Raw genomic sequence first — 18108 nt, forward strand, 5'->3', positions numbered from 1 at the left:
ATGACTGGGAGGTACACACATGTTCCACATGCTCACCTGCACTTTACTTAACACAAGCCAGGAACGCCACCACAGAAATTAGAAGTGAACAAGTCATCCAAACAGACACAGTCCCAGATCATCTCTCTTACAGTAAGTGTTAATAACGATAATCCTGTATTACCTGCAAAATCATGATCTTCTTACCACATCAGAGACTTGCTGATCGTGTGGTATATTCCTGCAACATCCCAGATGTATGATTTCACGTGTAACTGCCTATCCCACTAACTTTGGAGAAAACAGAAGAAACTTCAATGTTGCTATAGGTGAAAGAATCATAAAAAGTAAAAGGGAAGAAACAGCAAAAGAAAAGACAGGCTTCGCTGTATTATGTTTTCAAGAAACCTCAATATCTACATTTTTCTAGCTTATTCCTCTAATCCATTTAATTCAATTCTACATATCTTCCAGAAACAGAAAGGCTTCTTCATTAAACAGCAGCATAATAGGAAAAGCTTCCATCAGAGGGAAGTAGAGAAGAGACTGACAAAAACAAAACAAAAAACAAACCCAAATCAAAAAACAAGCAGCCACAGCTTATTCCAGCAAAGCCAGAATCCAAGGCTGTGGGAAGAGGGGCACATTTTAGCAGCAGATGAAGCTTTCAGCAGCAAATGGCCACAACAGCAGTGGGGACAAGCCCAGCTGATGCCCCAGCTCACTGCGCTCTGTAGCCCAGCTGCTGATGACACTTCATTCCTATTGCGTGTGCGTGAGCCTTGCTGCTGACCTCACTACTGGAATTGTACCCATCCACTCCATGCCAGAAACTTCAGCACAAACTATCAAACTTGACAGGACTGAGCACATTTGGAACAGAAGCAGATTCTGCGTGAACGGCAACAGCGCAGGAATGTGCAGTCCTGCTACCCATTGTGTGGGACTGGGAAAGGAGGCCCGTGAGCAAGAGAGAGCCATGGCACAGTTTGTCAGGACATGGCAGGAGCCCTCACACTGTGATAGCTGCTGCCATTTAAGTTCAACATCCGCAGCTTGCCTTAGCACTGAGGGCAGGACTGACCCATACCAACAGGCATCTGCTTCCAAAGGCAGTTCATACTTTCCCTTACTGAACCAGGCCAAAAGAAATATTCTGAGAGATGAAAATATTTTCTTTGCCATTTTACTTAGTACAGAGCTACACCACAGACTAACAACAGACCTGCACTTCCCCACAGCTGGGTATTGACACAAGATACATCTGGGTCAAAACTAAGCCACATACCATGCACACATCAGAACATCAAGAGAGCTGGGCCAGCTCCACATTTCCTGCACCCATACATCAGCCTGAGGTAAAAGACAGGGCTGTATCTGCCATTATACATGCCCTAAATATCCTACAGTAGTGACTTGGCATAACTGTAATCCCAGAATACATTAATAGAGACCATAAGACATCATCTACTCTACCCAGTGACCACATACCACCCTGCTACAACCAAAATCCCACACCCAGAGCCTCACAACACTTGCTTGTCAGCCAGGGAGAGAGCTTGTGATGCCAGGGACAAGCAGAGGGCCCCCCTTCAATGGGCCCCCCCATTGCACCAACATTTGTTTCACAGCAGTTACATGCCAGGAGAGAGGGAGCCAGGGACAAAGAGAGAAACATGGGACACCTGAAACTAAATTAAGATGTTGAGGGGGAGGAAGAAGGGAAAAAAGATGCATTTATACCTTGCACAAGCTCTCCTCAGGGGGCCAGGCAGAACTGCCAGCAGTTCTAGCCAGGCTGATGATTCACAACACGTCAAGAAGAGATCAGACTACTTGAAAGAATCAGGATTCAAGAATTTTTTAGGAGAAAAAAAAATTCAGAGGGGTTGGGATTATTAGATAGTTTATTGCCCTTGTAACTCTAGCTCATATGTATATGGATTAGGATTAACCTTTCAGTTACAGGATCTCATCCTAGTTACCCCAGCATTCTTCCCCTCACTGCATTCATTTTGTCCACAATTCACTACATTGTTATTTAGCTCCTTGTGTGAACACAGAATTATTATGGGTTTCCTATAACTTTTCCAATGCTTTCTCCCCATTTCAGGAGTTGGCACAAGTCCAAAGTATCCTTTAAATCTGCAATTTTCAGCCCCCTGATTCTCTTATTTTTCAGAGCACCTACAGTTATTCATGTACTTCCTCAAAAACTTTTGTTGGCAAAAAGTGCATTTACAGGCACTCAGCATTTTGATCAGCTCAGGACGCCTGAACACTCCAGTCAGAGGCAACTAAAGTAGATTTGCACAAAGTGGCCACTGCTGAGAACTTTGGTGCTTGTGGCTTCCTGTCAAGAACAGGGAGGAACACAGGCTGCCCTTGCTCCAAGTTTGGGTTCTGCTGCAACAGGTAAGTGAGAGGCCCAGTAATCAATCATCCCCACTCCAGAGAGCCCTGGTTCCCCACAGCACACAGCCATTCCCACCCACTCCCTAGGGCCAGACCCCTAACAGTGCCCAGGACACAGCTAAACAAGGCTAAACAAGGTTACACTCACAAGCTTATTCTGCAAAACACAAGCATTTGGTTCTCTTTAGCTTTGCAAGCTCTTGTAGGCAGTATTAGGTATTTGTCATAATAGTACCTTGTTATTTTAACACCTCCCTAATTCCACAAAGGGGACACAGAGTCACAATCCAGATCAGCACAACACCACTAACCTCGGCTTTCCCTTTCTCCTTCCCTTCCCTCACCTTCTCCTTTGTCAGCGATGGGTGCAGCCTCACCTGAGGTCTGTCCCCTGCATCAGCATCTCCCCAGGGAGCAGCCCTGCCTCCACAGCGCCCAAGCCCATTAACTCCTTCACTCAGGACATCCAGCCACTTGTGTTTAGCAGAGAGGTTTCTAACTAACACAGGGAAAGAAATAACTAATAATACGCTCACATAGTTTTACCCCGGAATCAACTTTGTATGTGGTACATCATTCCTATCCACTAAAAATCAAGCTTTTTATTGTAAAGAAAAGTACAGCTTTTTCAGACCAGGAATTATTCCCATTACTGGCTGGTGAAAATTAAAGCTCATGGGTCTCTCAGCTTGGCTCAACTATCAACTCCAATCAAACTGCTGAATTTTCTGCTTGATGATATCAAAGCAAATTCTCAATTTGAATTGCAAAAGTAGCAATAACCTTTTCTTGTCAAATGCTGTGCCCATTGATTCTTATTTAAGATGTCGAATTCTCTCTCAGTCGACACTTGCTCTGGAAAACTACAAGAAACCGACGCAGTGAAACTACAAAGTGAGTTTTATTTCATCTCGCTCTCTGTCTGTCTCGGATTTCCCCGGACCATGCACACAAGCCACACGAACAACGGCGGAGCCGGCAGCGCACAGCCGAGCGCCGCCGGAGGGTGCGGCAAGGGGGTACCCCGGTGACCTGACACATCTCGACCTCCGGGCGTGCGGGTGGCAAAGGGCTCCCACGGGATTCCGCATCGCCCGAGGGACTCCCGGAGCTGCCGCGGGTCAGGCAGGGCCGGCCGGGGGTGCCCCTCACCCGAGGGGCGCTGGAGAAGCCCCCGAGCAGCGCGTCCCCCCCGAGCCGCCAGGGCCGGCACCAACGCCGCCGGGAGCGCCGGGGCCGCCGGGCAGCGACACCCGGGATGCTGCCGGGGCCGCCGGGCAGCGACACTCGGGACGCAGCCGGGGCAGCGGCCCCCGCACCGTGTGTGTGCGTGTGTGCGTGTGCGTGTCCCGTATCCCTGCACACCCACCCTCCGCGCCGCCGGAGGGAGAAGTTGCCGCAAACTCCCGGTACGGGGATGATGCTCCGCCGGTCCCGCTGCCACCCCAGAGCCGCGCGGCCCCGCCGCCCCCTCGGCTCGGACCCCGGCCACCCCCCTACCTGCAGCCGCTCCGTGGCCGGCTGCCACATGGTGCCGCGGCGGCGGGAGGCGCTGCCGAGCGGGGCCGCGCGCGGCTCTCTGCGGGCGCGCGCCCCGCCCCGCCCCGCCCCGTCCCGCCCACGCGTGGGGGGCCACGCGCGGACCCGCCCGGCAGCGCGGGTCCCCGGGCACGGCACCCCCCGGGCTCGGCATCCATCCCCCGGGCTCGGCATCCATCCCCCGGGCTCGGCAACCATCCCCCGGGCACGGCATCCATCCCCCGGGCGCGGCATCCGCCCCACCTGGGCACAGCATCCATCCCCCGGGCTCGGCATCCATCCCCCGGGCTCGGCAACCATCCCCCGGGCTCGGCAACCATCCCCCGGGCATGGCATCCATCCCCCGGGCGCGGCATCCGCCCCACCTGGGCACAGCAGCCATCCCCCGGGCTCGGCAACCATCCCCCGGGCACGGCATCCATCCCCCGGGCACGGCATCCATCCCCCGGGCACGGCATCCGCCCCACCTGGGCACAGCATCCATCCCCCGGGCTCGGCAACCATCCCCCGGGCACGGCATCCATCCCCCGGGCACGGCATCCGCCCCACCTGGGCACAGCATCCATCCCCCAGGCACGGCATCCATCCTCCAGGCACAGCATCCATCCTCCGGGCACAGCATCCGTCCCACCTGGGCACGGCAAATATCCCACCTGGGTACGGCATCCATCCTCCGTGAACAGCATCCGCCCCCCCGGGCACGGCATCCATCCCCCGGGCACGGCAAACATCCCACCTGGACACCTGCGGTGACCGGGACAGCGCCTTTCCCCAGCCCAGTGTGTCCCGGTCCCGCATGGCGCTCTCGGGCAGCGGTGCCGGTCTTCCTCCCCACTGGCGTTCGCTGTTCACTGCCTGGGAGGGTCGGCCCTCCCCGCAGAGCAGCTTTCCCCAAGGGACTTTTGCCTCACCGCAACTGAAACTTTTTTCCTTCGATTCTGCAGGTGGTTCAAGCCGCTGCCAAGCACGTAGGACGTGTCACGGCTCTGTAAGGAGCCACCAGCTGGGGCAGGATCTCCCGGCTCAGTCAGTGCCGGGAGGGTTCCCCGAGGGGCCAGCACCAAACCAGCATCAAGGCCACGTTCAGCTGTTTCACAGCGTTGGGCATCCCAGCTGTGCCCAGCATGCCAGGAGCACCCCAGCACCCACAAAAAGACACAAACACTGTAGAGGTCTGCAAGCACTGCTCTTCCTTGTGGAAGAAATGCCACAGAAAAGCAAAGTCTCTGCAGGTTCCAAAGCTATGCCAAGGAACGTTTTTTTCCAGACATAAAAGCTGCCTCTGGCTCTCCCTGCTCACCTGAGGCTGCCTGGGTAATGCCTCATGCTTGGATGCAGGAGGATTTGTTAAAAACCCAGAGGAGCCTGTGTAATACTTGTTGCAAGCATTGACCACTACATCCCACAGGCTGCAAGCCAGGCTCCAATGTATTGTGGGACACAGGGTATCTCTTCAGTGCCAGTGTTTTAAACAGCAAGGAAAAGCAGTACTGAAGGGAACCTTCTTTAGAAAACAGGCATCAGGCTCACCTATGGATAAACCATGGCCTTTGGTAGGGCAGCCCTGCCACAAGATCCGTCTTGATGACCAACACCTTGAGACACACTGCAGGCTGGATATGATCAGAACAAGACTCAATGAACATGAACTTTAAGATTGTTTCTGGAAAGACTCAACCAGTATGTCCCTGGGCAGTGATAGCCTAATTGAAGCAATTCAGTTGTTGCAGTTCCATTTACTGATGCATTACCCACCTCCCTCCAGGAAGGGAAGCACCCATTCTGCACCAGCTCTTGGCTGAGATGCCCACTAGAGCTCTTTCCAAACACCATGTCCCATTGCCTCTTCAAAAGGTGCCTATTCCTGCATGAGGGCCTTTTCTAAAAGCCTCCTTCTTCCTCGAGCAAACTCTGGAGCAGTTTCATTGATCCTTCCCGTATGGGTAAATCCACCCACCACTATTTCCTGAACCAGCTAGGAGCTGGCACAGCCCAGCCTGTCAGCAGCAGGGCACACAAAGGAAGTTCAGGATCTGCAATTAGCAGGAGGAGACCAACCCTGGGGCTGAAGTCTACTTCTCTCTTAGTTTACATGACTTTTATACAAACTAAAACAATTGGGGAGGGAAATCTGCATTTGCTACGAAATGGGTGGCACGTTATGAGGACAAATGAATCACTTAATTTTAAAAAAGGATATGAAAACAAGAGAAAATGCTGTAAGCTTCAGGCTTTAGTTGTGTGAGAGGAAGGTAGAAATATGCCCACACATGAGGAGGAGCAGCTCAGCTGCAAATTTTTGAAATCCAGCTGGTTGATTAGTGAGCCCAAGCCCCACCAGCATGCTCCCCAAGCCTTACACTTCACCAAGGCAGCAAGTGGCTCTGTGGGGACGAGAGAGCTACTGAGCCCTTCTACTCATGTTGGTTTAGTCTCCAGGTATGCTCTGTACTATGGGCTGCCTCAGGAAATTCAGCTGGTTTGCCTTTTTGGATGTGCCCCATGGCACATCTGCAGGAAACTTGGTTTTCAGCTGGGCCAGGTGCTGCTGGGGTGGTCAGGCACCAGCCAGAGCCCAGCTCAGGAAATTATTCATTAAACTTGGGTGAGTTCATGTCACAATCTCACTAAGATGAGGTAATTTCTACCTTGACTTTCTAATATTTTAATCCAAGCATCATTTTTTATTTGGTATTTAAGCTGTTCTCCATTAGGTAAGGTCCTGCTCCAAGGCAGTCAGAGATCTTTCACTTAAATAAATAGTGTGAATTCCTATTTCCAGGATGTACTGTGTTCCTGTGCCTGTAAGAAGATACAGATTTTTTTTCCTACTGATTTTCCTTTTACTGTGCCAAATTGTGGAGTTTCTCTTCTTAGAATGAGTTAAGACAATTCTTTCCAAAGATTGCAATACATTACACAGGTTGGTTCCACTTCTCTCAGTCTCCATAATTTCAGTGCTCACAGGACAGAAATACAGGAGCCAGGGGAGATCTTGCATTTCAAAAGGGAGTATTGGATGCAATAGGACCAATTGCACTTTTATTCAGATAGTAAATCTGAAGCATTTCCTGTGATTCCAGGTTATTTTGTGTATTTTAATGGCTTCTAGTTATTGAGTTTGTCTTCCTTTTGAACCATCTCATCCCCTAATGAGGATTATTTTATTTAAGGTCTTTATAGCAACACGGCTTCTCTGCATTTGAAAAGGAAAATAGTTTTTTGTTTTAACTGTAGCATTGCCTTTTTAATTAACTCAACTTGTCCAATTGCAGATCCCTTTGAATTATTTGGCTTCAAAAGCTCCATTTAGCTTTAGGACCACTATTATTTCTCACTGAAACACAACTAGAAGAGTCATTCAGTTATCTAAATGGTGCTTCCCCAAATATTTTGCAGACTTTACAAGTCCTGCTTCCAAGATCCTCTTTTTGATTATGCAAGTTTACAAAGCACACAGAAGTCTTTAAATACATCTCTTTTTTAATTACTAATTCCGTTTACCTTGTGTTTGCTTTTGTAGAGTAAGTTTGCCTAATTAACAAATTTAATGTTCTGTAAAGTGCTGTAACTAATAGCATACTTCCAAAACCTAAATACGCTTGTTACTCTTAAACATTTTGTCAAACCTCTCGAAGAAAATGCAGCTACCCTGCATAGATGGCACCAGACACATCATCTGAGCTTTCCAATATCTCTCTGAAAAAAATGTTTAGTGCCTAAGCAGCCCAAAACACAATATCCAAATAATCCAAACTGTTTTCTTTGACAACTATTACATTTTAACATTCAAAGTAACAATAAATGTATTTTTATGTAGAAGTTATCTCATATAGACGACAAAGCTGGCTGGGATGGCATGACCTCAACTTTATGTCTTATAAATATGAGAGAGGGAATACCCAAGTTGGAGATTTCCAGTTCCCATGGCAGGGTGCACACTTTGGAGTCTGGCATGGGGGAGCTGCAATGAGGGCATCACCTGGGGAGGGCACAGTCAGGCTGGGACTCCAGCACCACAGCCAGCCATGGGATGTGGGCAAGGGTAGCTAGGGACAGCACCAGATCACAGGCAGTTTGCAAACACTGACAGCAGAAAACTGGGGTTTGAGGGGTCTCAATCATTTGCAGAGTTCAGAGGCTATTGAGAAGCAACTTCAATATACACATAGTGAGAGATACACACCCTTTGCTGGGAGCAGCAGCATATAAATGTCTGGCCTGGGATCTCTTCAGGCGTGGTCACTGTTAAACCAGCAGCAACTCAACAGTAAGAATGTTTCATTAAAGTACTGGGAAAGTACAGACCCTTGACTTGTTTTCAGTATTTTTCAGTACTGAAATTCAGCACCTGATCGTGTAGGTGCATGGAGATGATTATGCAGACATGGGAGTGCAGGTCCACCAAAGGTAGCTCAGCCAAGGGAACTTCTGCTCACAATGCATCTGCCTCATATCCCCTTCACAGGTATTTTAAAATGGCACCAGGAGACGCTATAACCTGAAGCAGTGTGGTGTTAATGATTTGTGAAATTGGGGCAGCAGTCAGTTTTCAAGTCAAGGGTGATAATTCAGGTTTGGGTAAGCCATATTCTACCACCCATCCACGTTGTGTGTGCCAGGGATAATGAGGTCCTGATTTCCAGTTTGTCAGGGAAGCTCTTGCTGGGTTCCCATAGCAACCAGGTGTCTTTAATTACCTGTCCTGCTGCCAGAAGAGGTTGTGTTTCTGATTCCCTCTTCAGCTGGAGCTACCCCACCACCTTCCCCAAGTACCAGGACAGCTGCTTTTTTTCCTCTTCTGAAAGTAAGTTAAATTTTGGAGGTGGATGCACTAAATAGAAGTGTGAAATGCATAAGTAGTGATGTGTTTGGCCATGTTTATGTGATATCCCCTTTTTCTTCTCACCTCTAGAGGTCTCGTCTTTAGAAAGGCAGATATTTGGTCTTGCTCTTCCTTCATGTTGGCACTGTACTGGTCCTGCTCACACAGCACTGAAAATAAAGCACCAAAGCCACAGCAGGTCAGCAAGTGCAGAAGGAAGGTTGCTGCAAAGGCTTTGTGTACATTTAAAAGGGCATAACACTTCTGAAAGGAGAAAATATAGGATACTGAAAGGAGGAAGAAGTTTTATTCTGCCTCTGCCAGGCAGCCCCTCTACCATCCCTGCAGGAGCCCGGGTGAGGAGGGAAGAAGGAAGGGCTCTCAGCCTCCCAGCAAACACAGGGCGGATCTCTGGGGATGCCGAGCCCCTCGTGTCGGTACCACCAAGGCTGTTTTTCCCCGGGCAGCTCGGGGACGAAAGGCCGAGGCTGAGGGCGCTGGCAGCGGCCGCGCTGCCCGGCTGCGGCCTCTGGGCCCCGCGCCTGGCGGCCCCGCGCCAGCGGGCAGCGAGAGCCGGCCCGGGGGAATTGAGGCCAGCGAATCTGGGCCGCGCAGGCGGCGAGAAAAGCGTCTGGAGAGAGCAGGAGCGGGATGTGAACAGCCAGGAGAGGCAGGGCAGCCGTGGGATGGGGAGAGGCAGGGCAGTAAGGCGGGCAGTGCCCACAGCGCAGCGTGGGGCCGGCTGAGGGGAGCGCGGCGGGCACAGCGGGACCGGGGCAGGGCCCCAGAGAGGAGCGGGCCCCGAGCAGGGAGGCAGAAGGATGAACAAGGGCAAAACCCCGAGGCTCAGAGCCTGCAGAAGCCAAGTACCCGCGGTGCGGGGCAGCGGTGACATGCAGGGCGGAGGAGAGGAGGGACACGGGACAGGAGGATTTAGTCATTCCTCCGCAGGGAATGCTCTCACGCGTCACCGCTGGCACAGCTGCTGGCCAGACACCTCCGTGCAGGAGCGCTGATGTTTCCCAGGCAGCCTACAACAGCAAATCTTGCAGTAACAATCTAAAGAAGCTCAAGTCCAGCTCTTAATGCACCAATTAATCTTGTAAGCAGCAGAAAATGAATGCCAGAAAATCTTTGGGTTGACATATGCCAGATGCTTACACATTTGTTCTCTCCTAGTCCAGAAAAACTTGAAACAAGACCTGTTAAGACCCCTGTCAACCTTGTGCACCTTTGACTGTGTTGTCTTTATTTGATAATTACCCCTAATGAGTACTTATGTGTCTGTGATGGAGAGAAATACATACCTTCACAAATCTGTACAGAGATCCTGATGACCCTTACACCAATTTTGCACTAAGTCAAATCCATGGCATCTGAATAGTTCCTGGTCATGACACTTTTCTGAGTTGCACAGATGTGATTCTGGAATTTAATTCAAATTACTTCTGATTTTTAACAAAATAAGCGAGAGAATAATCATGTCTATATAGATAAGCTGTTTTTAAAGTGAGCACTGAAGAAACTGAAATTATAAAAATGAATGAAGAATGCTAAATGATAAATAATACTGTGTGCAATTTTGCATGCACTGGATGTTCCCTCAGAGTAAGAAAACTTACCAAGAAAAGACACTTTTGACTGTCTCAAATCAAAAGGTTTTTTTTTGTTTGCAGAACATCATTATAGCAAGAAGGAGATTTGGCAATCTGTAATCTAGATTTCACCATTCAAGCTACCCAATTTAACCCATTCAAATAGGAAGTTACTAGAAGCCACACTTCCTATTTCAGTGACACATCCCAGCAGTTATTCATAGGCTTAGGGAGACTGGTCAGCTGTGTGGCAATACAGGAGATGTTTCTCCTTCCCCTGCTTGAGCAAGGGAACGTAGAGTCCTGCTGTAACAATCCAAATTCTCTTGGAAGTGACTGTGCACACAAGCATTGTGTAAGAGCTAAACACAGGTAATTTTCAAATTACACTGCTGAGATGCTCATGGCAGAGTGTGCAAGAGCAGTGGTGTCATTTGTTTAATGCACTCACTGTCCCCCACAGCCAACAGCTGGTACCAGTAAAACCCTAATGGCTGAGTATGGCCAAGCACACAAAGGTGCAGAAACCCACTGTAGGACAAGGGACACATATCCCCTGTTCTGCAGTGGTCATAGACTGTAAAATGTGTGAAACAGGAAACAGAGTTCGAGGATTAAACTATACTTCAATTCACCCCAGTCCCAACCAAGAAAAGGCAGACAGGTAAGCTGGAAAGGGCCATCTTATTTGTCCCTAACCTGGGCACTGCAGTCATTATCAGGAAGAATTTTAACATATCACTGGGTGGATGTGAACTGATTTTCTGGCAAATGCCCATAAAGATTGTAAATAGAGATTTACAAATCATCTAGAAAAGCACAAGAATCACCCTCTTGTGTACAATAATTTAGTGGACTTGAATCCTTTCTAACTTTTTGGGAACTAGAGTGAATATAGGGCCCTCACAGAAAATATAAGGCTGATGCCATCAACATTTCACACAAGATTTTACCAAGTCTTGCAACTTAATTTAAATGCTTAAATTCCGTCCCAAACAGTGCCCAGCACAGCAATGCAGCTGGACTCCCAGGCTTTGCTCAGCACTGTGCAGAGCTTGTTTCAAGCAAAAAGCAGGAGATTCGGCACAGAACTGGACCTGAGACAGTCAGAGGGATTCCCAGTGGATCCATCACATGAAAATGCCAATGCCAGTGGCCAGAGCAGTTTTTGTACATGTAACATAGCTATAAGTAATTATGAGATTAATTATTATGACATGGGATTTTCATTTGTTCTTTCAAAAAGAATTATATTTTTAAAGAAATTTAAGGGTTGTGTGCCTCTTTGGTGTCTGACAAAGAGGAATACATCCCCTTGCTGAGGGAAGGGATTTGCCAACTATTGCTACATAATATTGCACAGAAAATTGCACTCATAAATCACTCTTGACACTAGAGTTTGAAGAAGAGGGATGTAAGTCAGAGACAACACAAACAAAAAAGAGAGACAATGAATTCCCAGAAATCTCAAGGCTGAGTTGCTTTTGAATGAAGACAATATTTAACTATTAATTTGAAGTCTGATAATTCTCTATCCACAATTTCTGCCCTCTTTGAGAGGTACTGCCTTATGGGGAAAGAGAAGATGACTTTATTTCTTATGCAAAATCAGGGCTTCTTGAAAAACAATTGGAAAAACATGGCTAGTGTCAGACCTAATGCCAGGGCAGGGTAGTAGTTTTGTTGGGAATTTTGGTTTTCTCTGCAGATGGCGGTCCCCTAAAGTGAGGAAAAATTAGATAGTATTAACCAGTTTTTACAGAAATTTTGTAATTTCTTGCATAAAACTCCAAAATGTTATCAAAGCATCACCATATTTACCATTCAATAATCTAAACTATTGAATAATGTATTCCAAATGAAATCTTCCAAAGTTCAGCAACATATATCACTAAGTAAATCAGACCTGTGAGACATTTTGATTTAAACCTGACATGTCTGTCAATACTGTTAGCTTCCTACCTTATTTTAAATCTTGCATGCATTAAAGTAAAATTACCCTTCAAAGCGCTCAGGGATTAAGGTATCTCCATGGAATTGTAAAATATTCTCTCCATGGAAATAAAATGTCTGAGGAAAACAGATAAACTCTACACCTAATTCAGCACTCTAAAAATCTCCTCCTCTCTTTGTCCTTATTGTACACAGACAGGACAGGGCACTGGGAAAGAGGGGAGCAACATGATGAGTACTGGAGATAAAAATAACTGGTCATCATTTATATGTAGAACCATCTCAAGTCCAAATTCATGGCAAGAAGAAAGTGAAATGGAATAATAGGCATATGTGAAAGCAGATCTGTCCTTATTACATGACATTCTGTCAGCTTTGTTTTGACAGACCTTTCTAGCAAATGCCATACAAAGGCAAAACAACTGAAATAAATATTCAAATTAAATTAATAGGAGGAACTAGTGTCATGCACAGACCACAAATAAGGCGTTGTGGGCATCACATTTTAGGTGCAAAATCCTTGAAATAAATTATTCTGCATCATGACATATTACTAGCTGATTGTCTACTCCACATGACAGATGCAACATAGCAAATCAAACAACCACAGACTGATCTGTAGAATAAAAAACAATGCCATACACTGGGATCTACAAACACCCTTTTCAGCAAGCTGGTGCTGCTTTCTGCTCTCTGCAACATACCCATACATTTCTCTGTTCTCAGCGAGAAAGAACCATAACTGGAACCTGTTGTTTGTGTTCTCTCTGTCCCAATACGATATAGAAAATCAGCTTCTAGGAGACCAAATTGCACCAGCAGTGATCACATACCCAACAATTATAAATGGGGGTAAGAACAAAGTATTCTGCAGACAAACTAATTGCTAATGCAGCTCCTACATGCCAAAAATAACCTCCATTGCATTAGGCTGTTTGCTTTTTCACAGAAGCTACATACATTTTTGTTACCTTGTGCATCTTGTGTCTGGTTTATAGGCTCAGATTCCAGGCAGATTTACTTCAGATTAGTTCAAATCCATAAGTCAATAAAAAAAACATGGTGAACATTGGAACAGTCACACTCATTTCCTTGAGTGGTATTGGATTGAGATCCATGCAGAGTCACATGCAAACTTTCTCATATGGAAACATGAATGGAGTCCAAAGTTTAAGACCCTGCAGATTCAGATTGTTGTCCATGTATGTTCTACTCCCAGGAGATGGAAGAGAAGCCACAGCTGACCTCATAAGAGATCTCTGTTCTGTTGCAAGGAGCTACCAGGAAGTAGATCAGTCCACAGGGAAAGAAACAGATCAAAGATTTAGGCCGAAGGACATCTCCTTGACAAGCCAGCATTGCTGCTAGAGTGATAAACACGATCTCTCATGGTCTGTGGGATGCTAGCAAAAAGTCCAGGGTCAGCGAGACAGAGCAGATTGTTTCCCTTAGACTGGTCTGTTATTGAAGAAAGCACAGCAGTCCAGCTTATTTTCTTAAATGATTAACTTTGCTGCCTTTTCTGCTCAGCACATCAGATAAAGAAGTTTATTCAGTTAGCTTATTTATTTACATTCCTTTGCCAAAGATCTCACCAAACAAAGCCTATTTGATGATTTATTCTTTGCTAAAGGGGAAGCTTATTTACAATAATCATCTTATCATAAACGTCTTAAAAGGAGGATTTGAAACTGGAATTCATAATAACAGAGAAATCTGACTTTTCCAGAGAGGTCATATTTGTTATCCATTTTGCACTGCAGAAGAAAAGAAGCCAGCTGAGCCCAGATGAAGCTGGATGTGGGATAACTGCTTTGAAATTTTATTTGTTTTCACTGGTTGACCCACATCCTGTTGGAAGAAATCCACCTTCACCTATTTGGAGCCATTCCAAAATACGAGGTGGGGGAAGTTATAAAGGATTCAGATGCTGGGTCCTACAGAGGGGATTGAGCAGCACAAAAGTTGCACCAGAGGGATCAGCTCTAGTGGAAACAGCAGAGTCAAGAGGTGCAAAGATGATTTCTGAGGGACACCTCTCCAGTGACCAGCACATCAGACTGAACAGGAGCTGAAAGCACATCACACTCTGCTCGTCTTGGCAGCAATCTCCAGCATTCTCAGGTAGCAGCAGTATCTGATTGCTTGGATACCAGACTCTGGCTGCTCTCATCTCCCTGATGAGATTTTTAAGATAGACATAAAAGTCTCAAATCTGCCATATGCCTCCCCTTCTGATCCCACACAACTACACTGTTTTGGCAGATGCTCAGCCAAAGTCTCAAGGGACAAAAGACAAACTTGCAGAGAGGGGATAGAGCAGATCAGCTCCATGTGTCTTGTTTGGCACCAGCTCTGTGCTTTGCCCTTCTCTCACTGCTCCCCTGCACATGCAGAGTATTTCCTAAGGGTAATGGATGTTGAGAGAGAAAAGAAATTTTAAACAAGAATTTTGTTTATATTTTGTTCTAAAATAAAGGGTGCCTGAAAGCTGTAAGCCAGAGCACATCTCTCTCAGCAGGTTTAAAGAGAAGATTTAAGCACACTCTGGACTGCCCCAACTCCCATTTTTTATTTTGGGAAGATGTCTGAACTCATTAGCTCTTGATAATACACTCATTATTTTAACTATTCATAGCAGAGCATAGCATGAGAGACTAAACTCTTCTCTGAATTAATCTGGCGTCCAGCTGCCCTTCGTGATCCATGGGAGGACTGTACTTCTGCACCCCCTGTGAGGTCAGGGATACGAGAGCAGAGGACCATACAAACTGCAATTTCAGCCCAGCTGCACTGAGCAGCACATGAACCTCAAAAACCATGGCACTACTGAAAAAAACAAAGGTTCCCAAAGCTGGTCACACAGCAAATACTTCCCACAGAAACCAGGCTAGAGGCACCCAAGGGGAGGACAGGCTGGATTTGCATCTGTCTGATGTAATGTGCCTGTCTGCTCTGCAAAAGCTGGGTGGTTGTGTGCAACATGAGAAGGGAATTTCAGAATTTCAGAGAAATTCTGGACACAGAAGGATTTAGCCACATGAAGGGGAAAAGAAGTTCCTCTGGCAACACAAGTGAGGAGTGGCTCTTCGATTCCTCTTAGCCATTCACACAGAGAATAATTTTCAGAGGTGTTGAGTTTATTCCTCATCAGGTGTTTCTGGCTATCAAAGAAGAAACTACACATCTTCAGGAATATCATAACTGCTCAGGCATTTCTCAACAAAGCCCTGCTGGAGAAAAGCCATGCTGTTTCCAGAAATGAGGCTGAGACAAGATGAAAACATCAGTTCTGTGACTGAAGTGTCACTACAAAAAACTTCACTAGAACAAGCAATATTTATTCCTATGGTCACATCTTTTATATTTTTAGATGCGCAGGGACACCAAGCTGCTTTTCCCCAAAATATCACACACATTGTCTTTAAAATCCCATTGTTTTCAAAGGGATTAACTACACAGAGACTTTCAGTGTTAGAGGATGCACTTTAATGAGCTGAAGTCTCTTTCCAGCTCTCATTCCCCTCACACCAGTATAGCATTTGGCCACAGCTGCAGCAGAGAGAGAGTAGCAAGATCAGGTTGATGGGTTTGGGACAGGGTGTTACCCAACCCTGACTGACAATGTGTTGGATCCCTGGCAACTGAGAATTTTAGACTTTCTGTGCTGACAAGCACTCACCCCCAAGAAAACACTACTTTTGACCTGAGGCCGTGGAAAAGTATAAGTTTAAGTAAAAGTGTGTAATATCACATGATGAAAAACTTATATATAACTCGTTATATATCTAATAAAATAAAAGTTTTAGGGCAAAGGTTTTGTCCTTCTTCTTCACTTTCTTCTTCATTCATGTTCTCACCTGAGGGTTTGGCAGGATGTCGCTTCTGGAGCCCACACAGGAGGAATGCAGATTCCCAAAGCATCTGCCAGAAACAAGACACAAAGTGAGGATGAAGCTGTGGCAATGGTCTAATTTTTCTCAGCTAAAGTTAGGTTTACACCTGCAGGCTTTAATGGGGATAATTAGTATGGTTTTAGCCAACATGTGTTTTCTAGCTGTTGTACTCAACTGTTGCTCCCTCAGGCCTTGTATCTGTGCCATACTGCAATTAGCCCAACCACATGGATAGGGTCACTGTCTTCATCATTTTGGACTGACTCTCTCCAGAATCCATGTAAATGATGACATTTTCCTGTTAGCACGTCTATCACAACTCTGAGCTGTAAAGGCAAGTTTCACACCACCCCAAGAAACAAGTAAGAATACATGTGCATGCTTCTGGGGAAAAAACACTCAAGTTTTCCTACTTCCAGATGGAAGAGGATGAAAAACTTGGAGAGTGCACAAGTACTAGAGGTTAATGAAAAGCCCAGAGACTTGTCTCTGTCTTGTCCAGGAGGAGCTGGAGGCTGTTAGCCCATTGCTAGGGGAAGACTATATACAATCAGCCCTTTCTGCAACTGGATAACTTACAAAAAAAAAAAAAAAAAAAAACTAAAAAGAAAAAGAAAAAAAAAGTGTATTAACAGCAAGAGGAATTTGCTATACATCTGTATTTGCTTCCTGTACAGAACAAACCTCATATGATTGGGGAAAAGGATATGAAATAACCAGTGTCCCTTGTCCACATTCATGTCTGTCCTCAGGACATGATCTGGTGTATAAAGATAGTAACCAACCTGCTCTTGCAGATTCAGTTGGGATACAAACACAAGATGGGTTTGTTCCCTCCAGGTCTTAGGGAAGCTCCATCTGGCAGGCAGTGCAGTGCCTCACAAATATCTCACAAGTGCATGCATAACATGCCATCAGAGCTCAATAAAATAAATTGGAAGGACACAAAGTAATTTTCAGAATACAATTCACAGGATGCACAGGATGATTTACAGAAGCTAGAGGCTTCAAGCTGACAGGAAAATAGCTCCTCACAAATTCCTTATCGTTCAGGTCAGTCAATTGAGAGAAATATAGGTTGCTACCAAGGTATAATTTGCATGCAGAAAGGCTGCTGCTCGATGCAACATCTCTCTTGTAAAATATGGACCATGAATATGTATGCTAGCTAGAACAACAGAGCTGCTTGTTTCCCTACTTTATATAGATTTGCAAGCCAATATTTTACTGAATGAAAAGGCCAAAAATTCTGAAGAATCAGTATTTCCTTTCCTTTGATTAACAAATCAATTACAACAACAGTGCCCCTTTTCTGCTCTAGTTACCAAAAATGGTACAGGGTACAGCTTGCTCTTGATTTTTCTTTCTCAACAGTTTCAAAACCCTCTTAGAAGTCACAGCAAACAAAAGTTTCAATATATTGGTAGAGTAAAAACTGTACCAATAAAAAAAATAATCTGACAGCCACCAGATGCAAATTTACAACCCCTGTCATAGAAAATCATGCCTGAAGAATGGATCTAATTTAAACCTGGATCTGAGTTCTTCAGTCCTCCTTTTAGTAATTACTGTCTTGGACCACCATTGTTGCAAGCCTGTGGCAGCAGATACAGGATGTCAGGAAAGGTACTCTGGATTTCTGAGGAGCATTTGGCATTTCTGTAATTCAGACACAGAAGGGTGTTACTAACCTGCACATCCACCATCCACCTTTTACTCTGGAGCTGCATTTATCTCACTTTTCAGAGATGACCTTGATAATACAAACCATTTTTCCCTTTTCAGATTAACAACTGGAATATAATCTTTTGGCATTATTTATAGTGCATCATATGCTCATGTCCTTTCAAATTTATAGACAACACTTCAGTTTGAAATGAAGAAAAACAAAGAAACAGCTGCAATC

The 18108-nt window shown here is 45.9% G+C and overlaps 1 protein-coding gene across 3 annotated transcripts in view; it reads right to left on the reverse strand.

The window, feature by feature from the left end:
• The window catches only part of PID1 (phosphotyrosine interaction domain containing 1), an 83245-nt gene extending 79254 nt beyond the window's left edge, over nt 1-3991 (reverse strand). Inside the window, exon 1 of one of the 3 annotated variants that reach the window (XM_056499224.1) lies at nt 3895-3991. In XM_056499224.1, coding sequence (XP_056355199.1) covers nt 3895-3924 — 30 coding nt within the window. In that variant the 5' untranslated portion in view covers nt 3925-3991. Of the gene's footprint in view, nt 1-163; nt 266-3763; nt 3862-3894 lie in introns of those variants that run through there. The other 2 variants (XM_056499226.1, XM_056499225.1) reach the window with 2 other exon arrangements.
• Nucleotides 3992-18108: the final 14117 nt, after the last annotated feature.

The sequence above is a fragment of the Oenanthe melanoleuca genome, chromosome 9 (genome assembly GCF_029582105.1).
Source record: "Oenanthe melanoleuca isolate GR-GAL-2019-014 chromosome 9, OMel1.0, whole genome shotgun sequence".
Lineage (NCBI taxonomy): Eukaryota > Metazoa > Chordata > Aves > Passeriformes > Muscicapidae > Oenanthe > Oenanthe melanoleuca.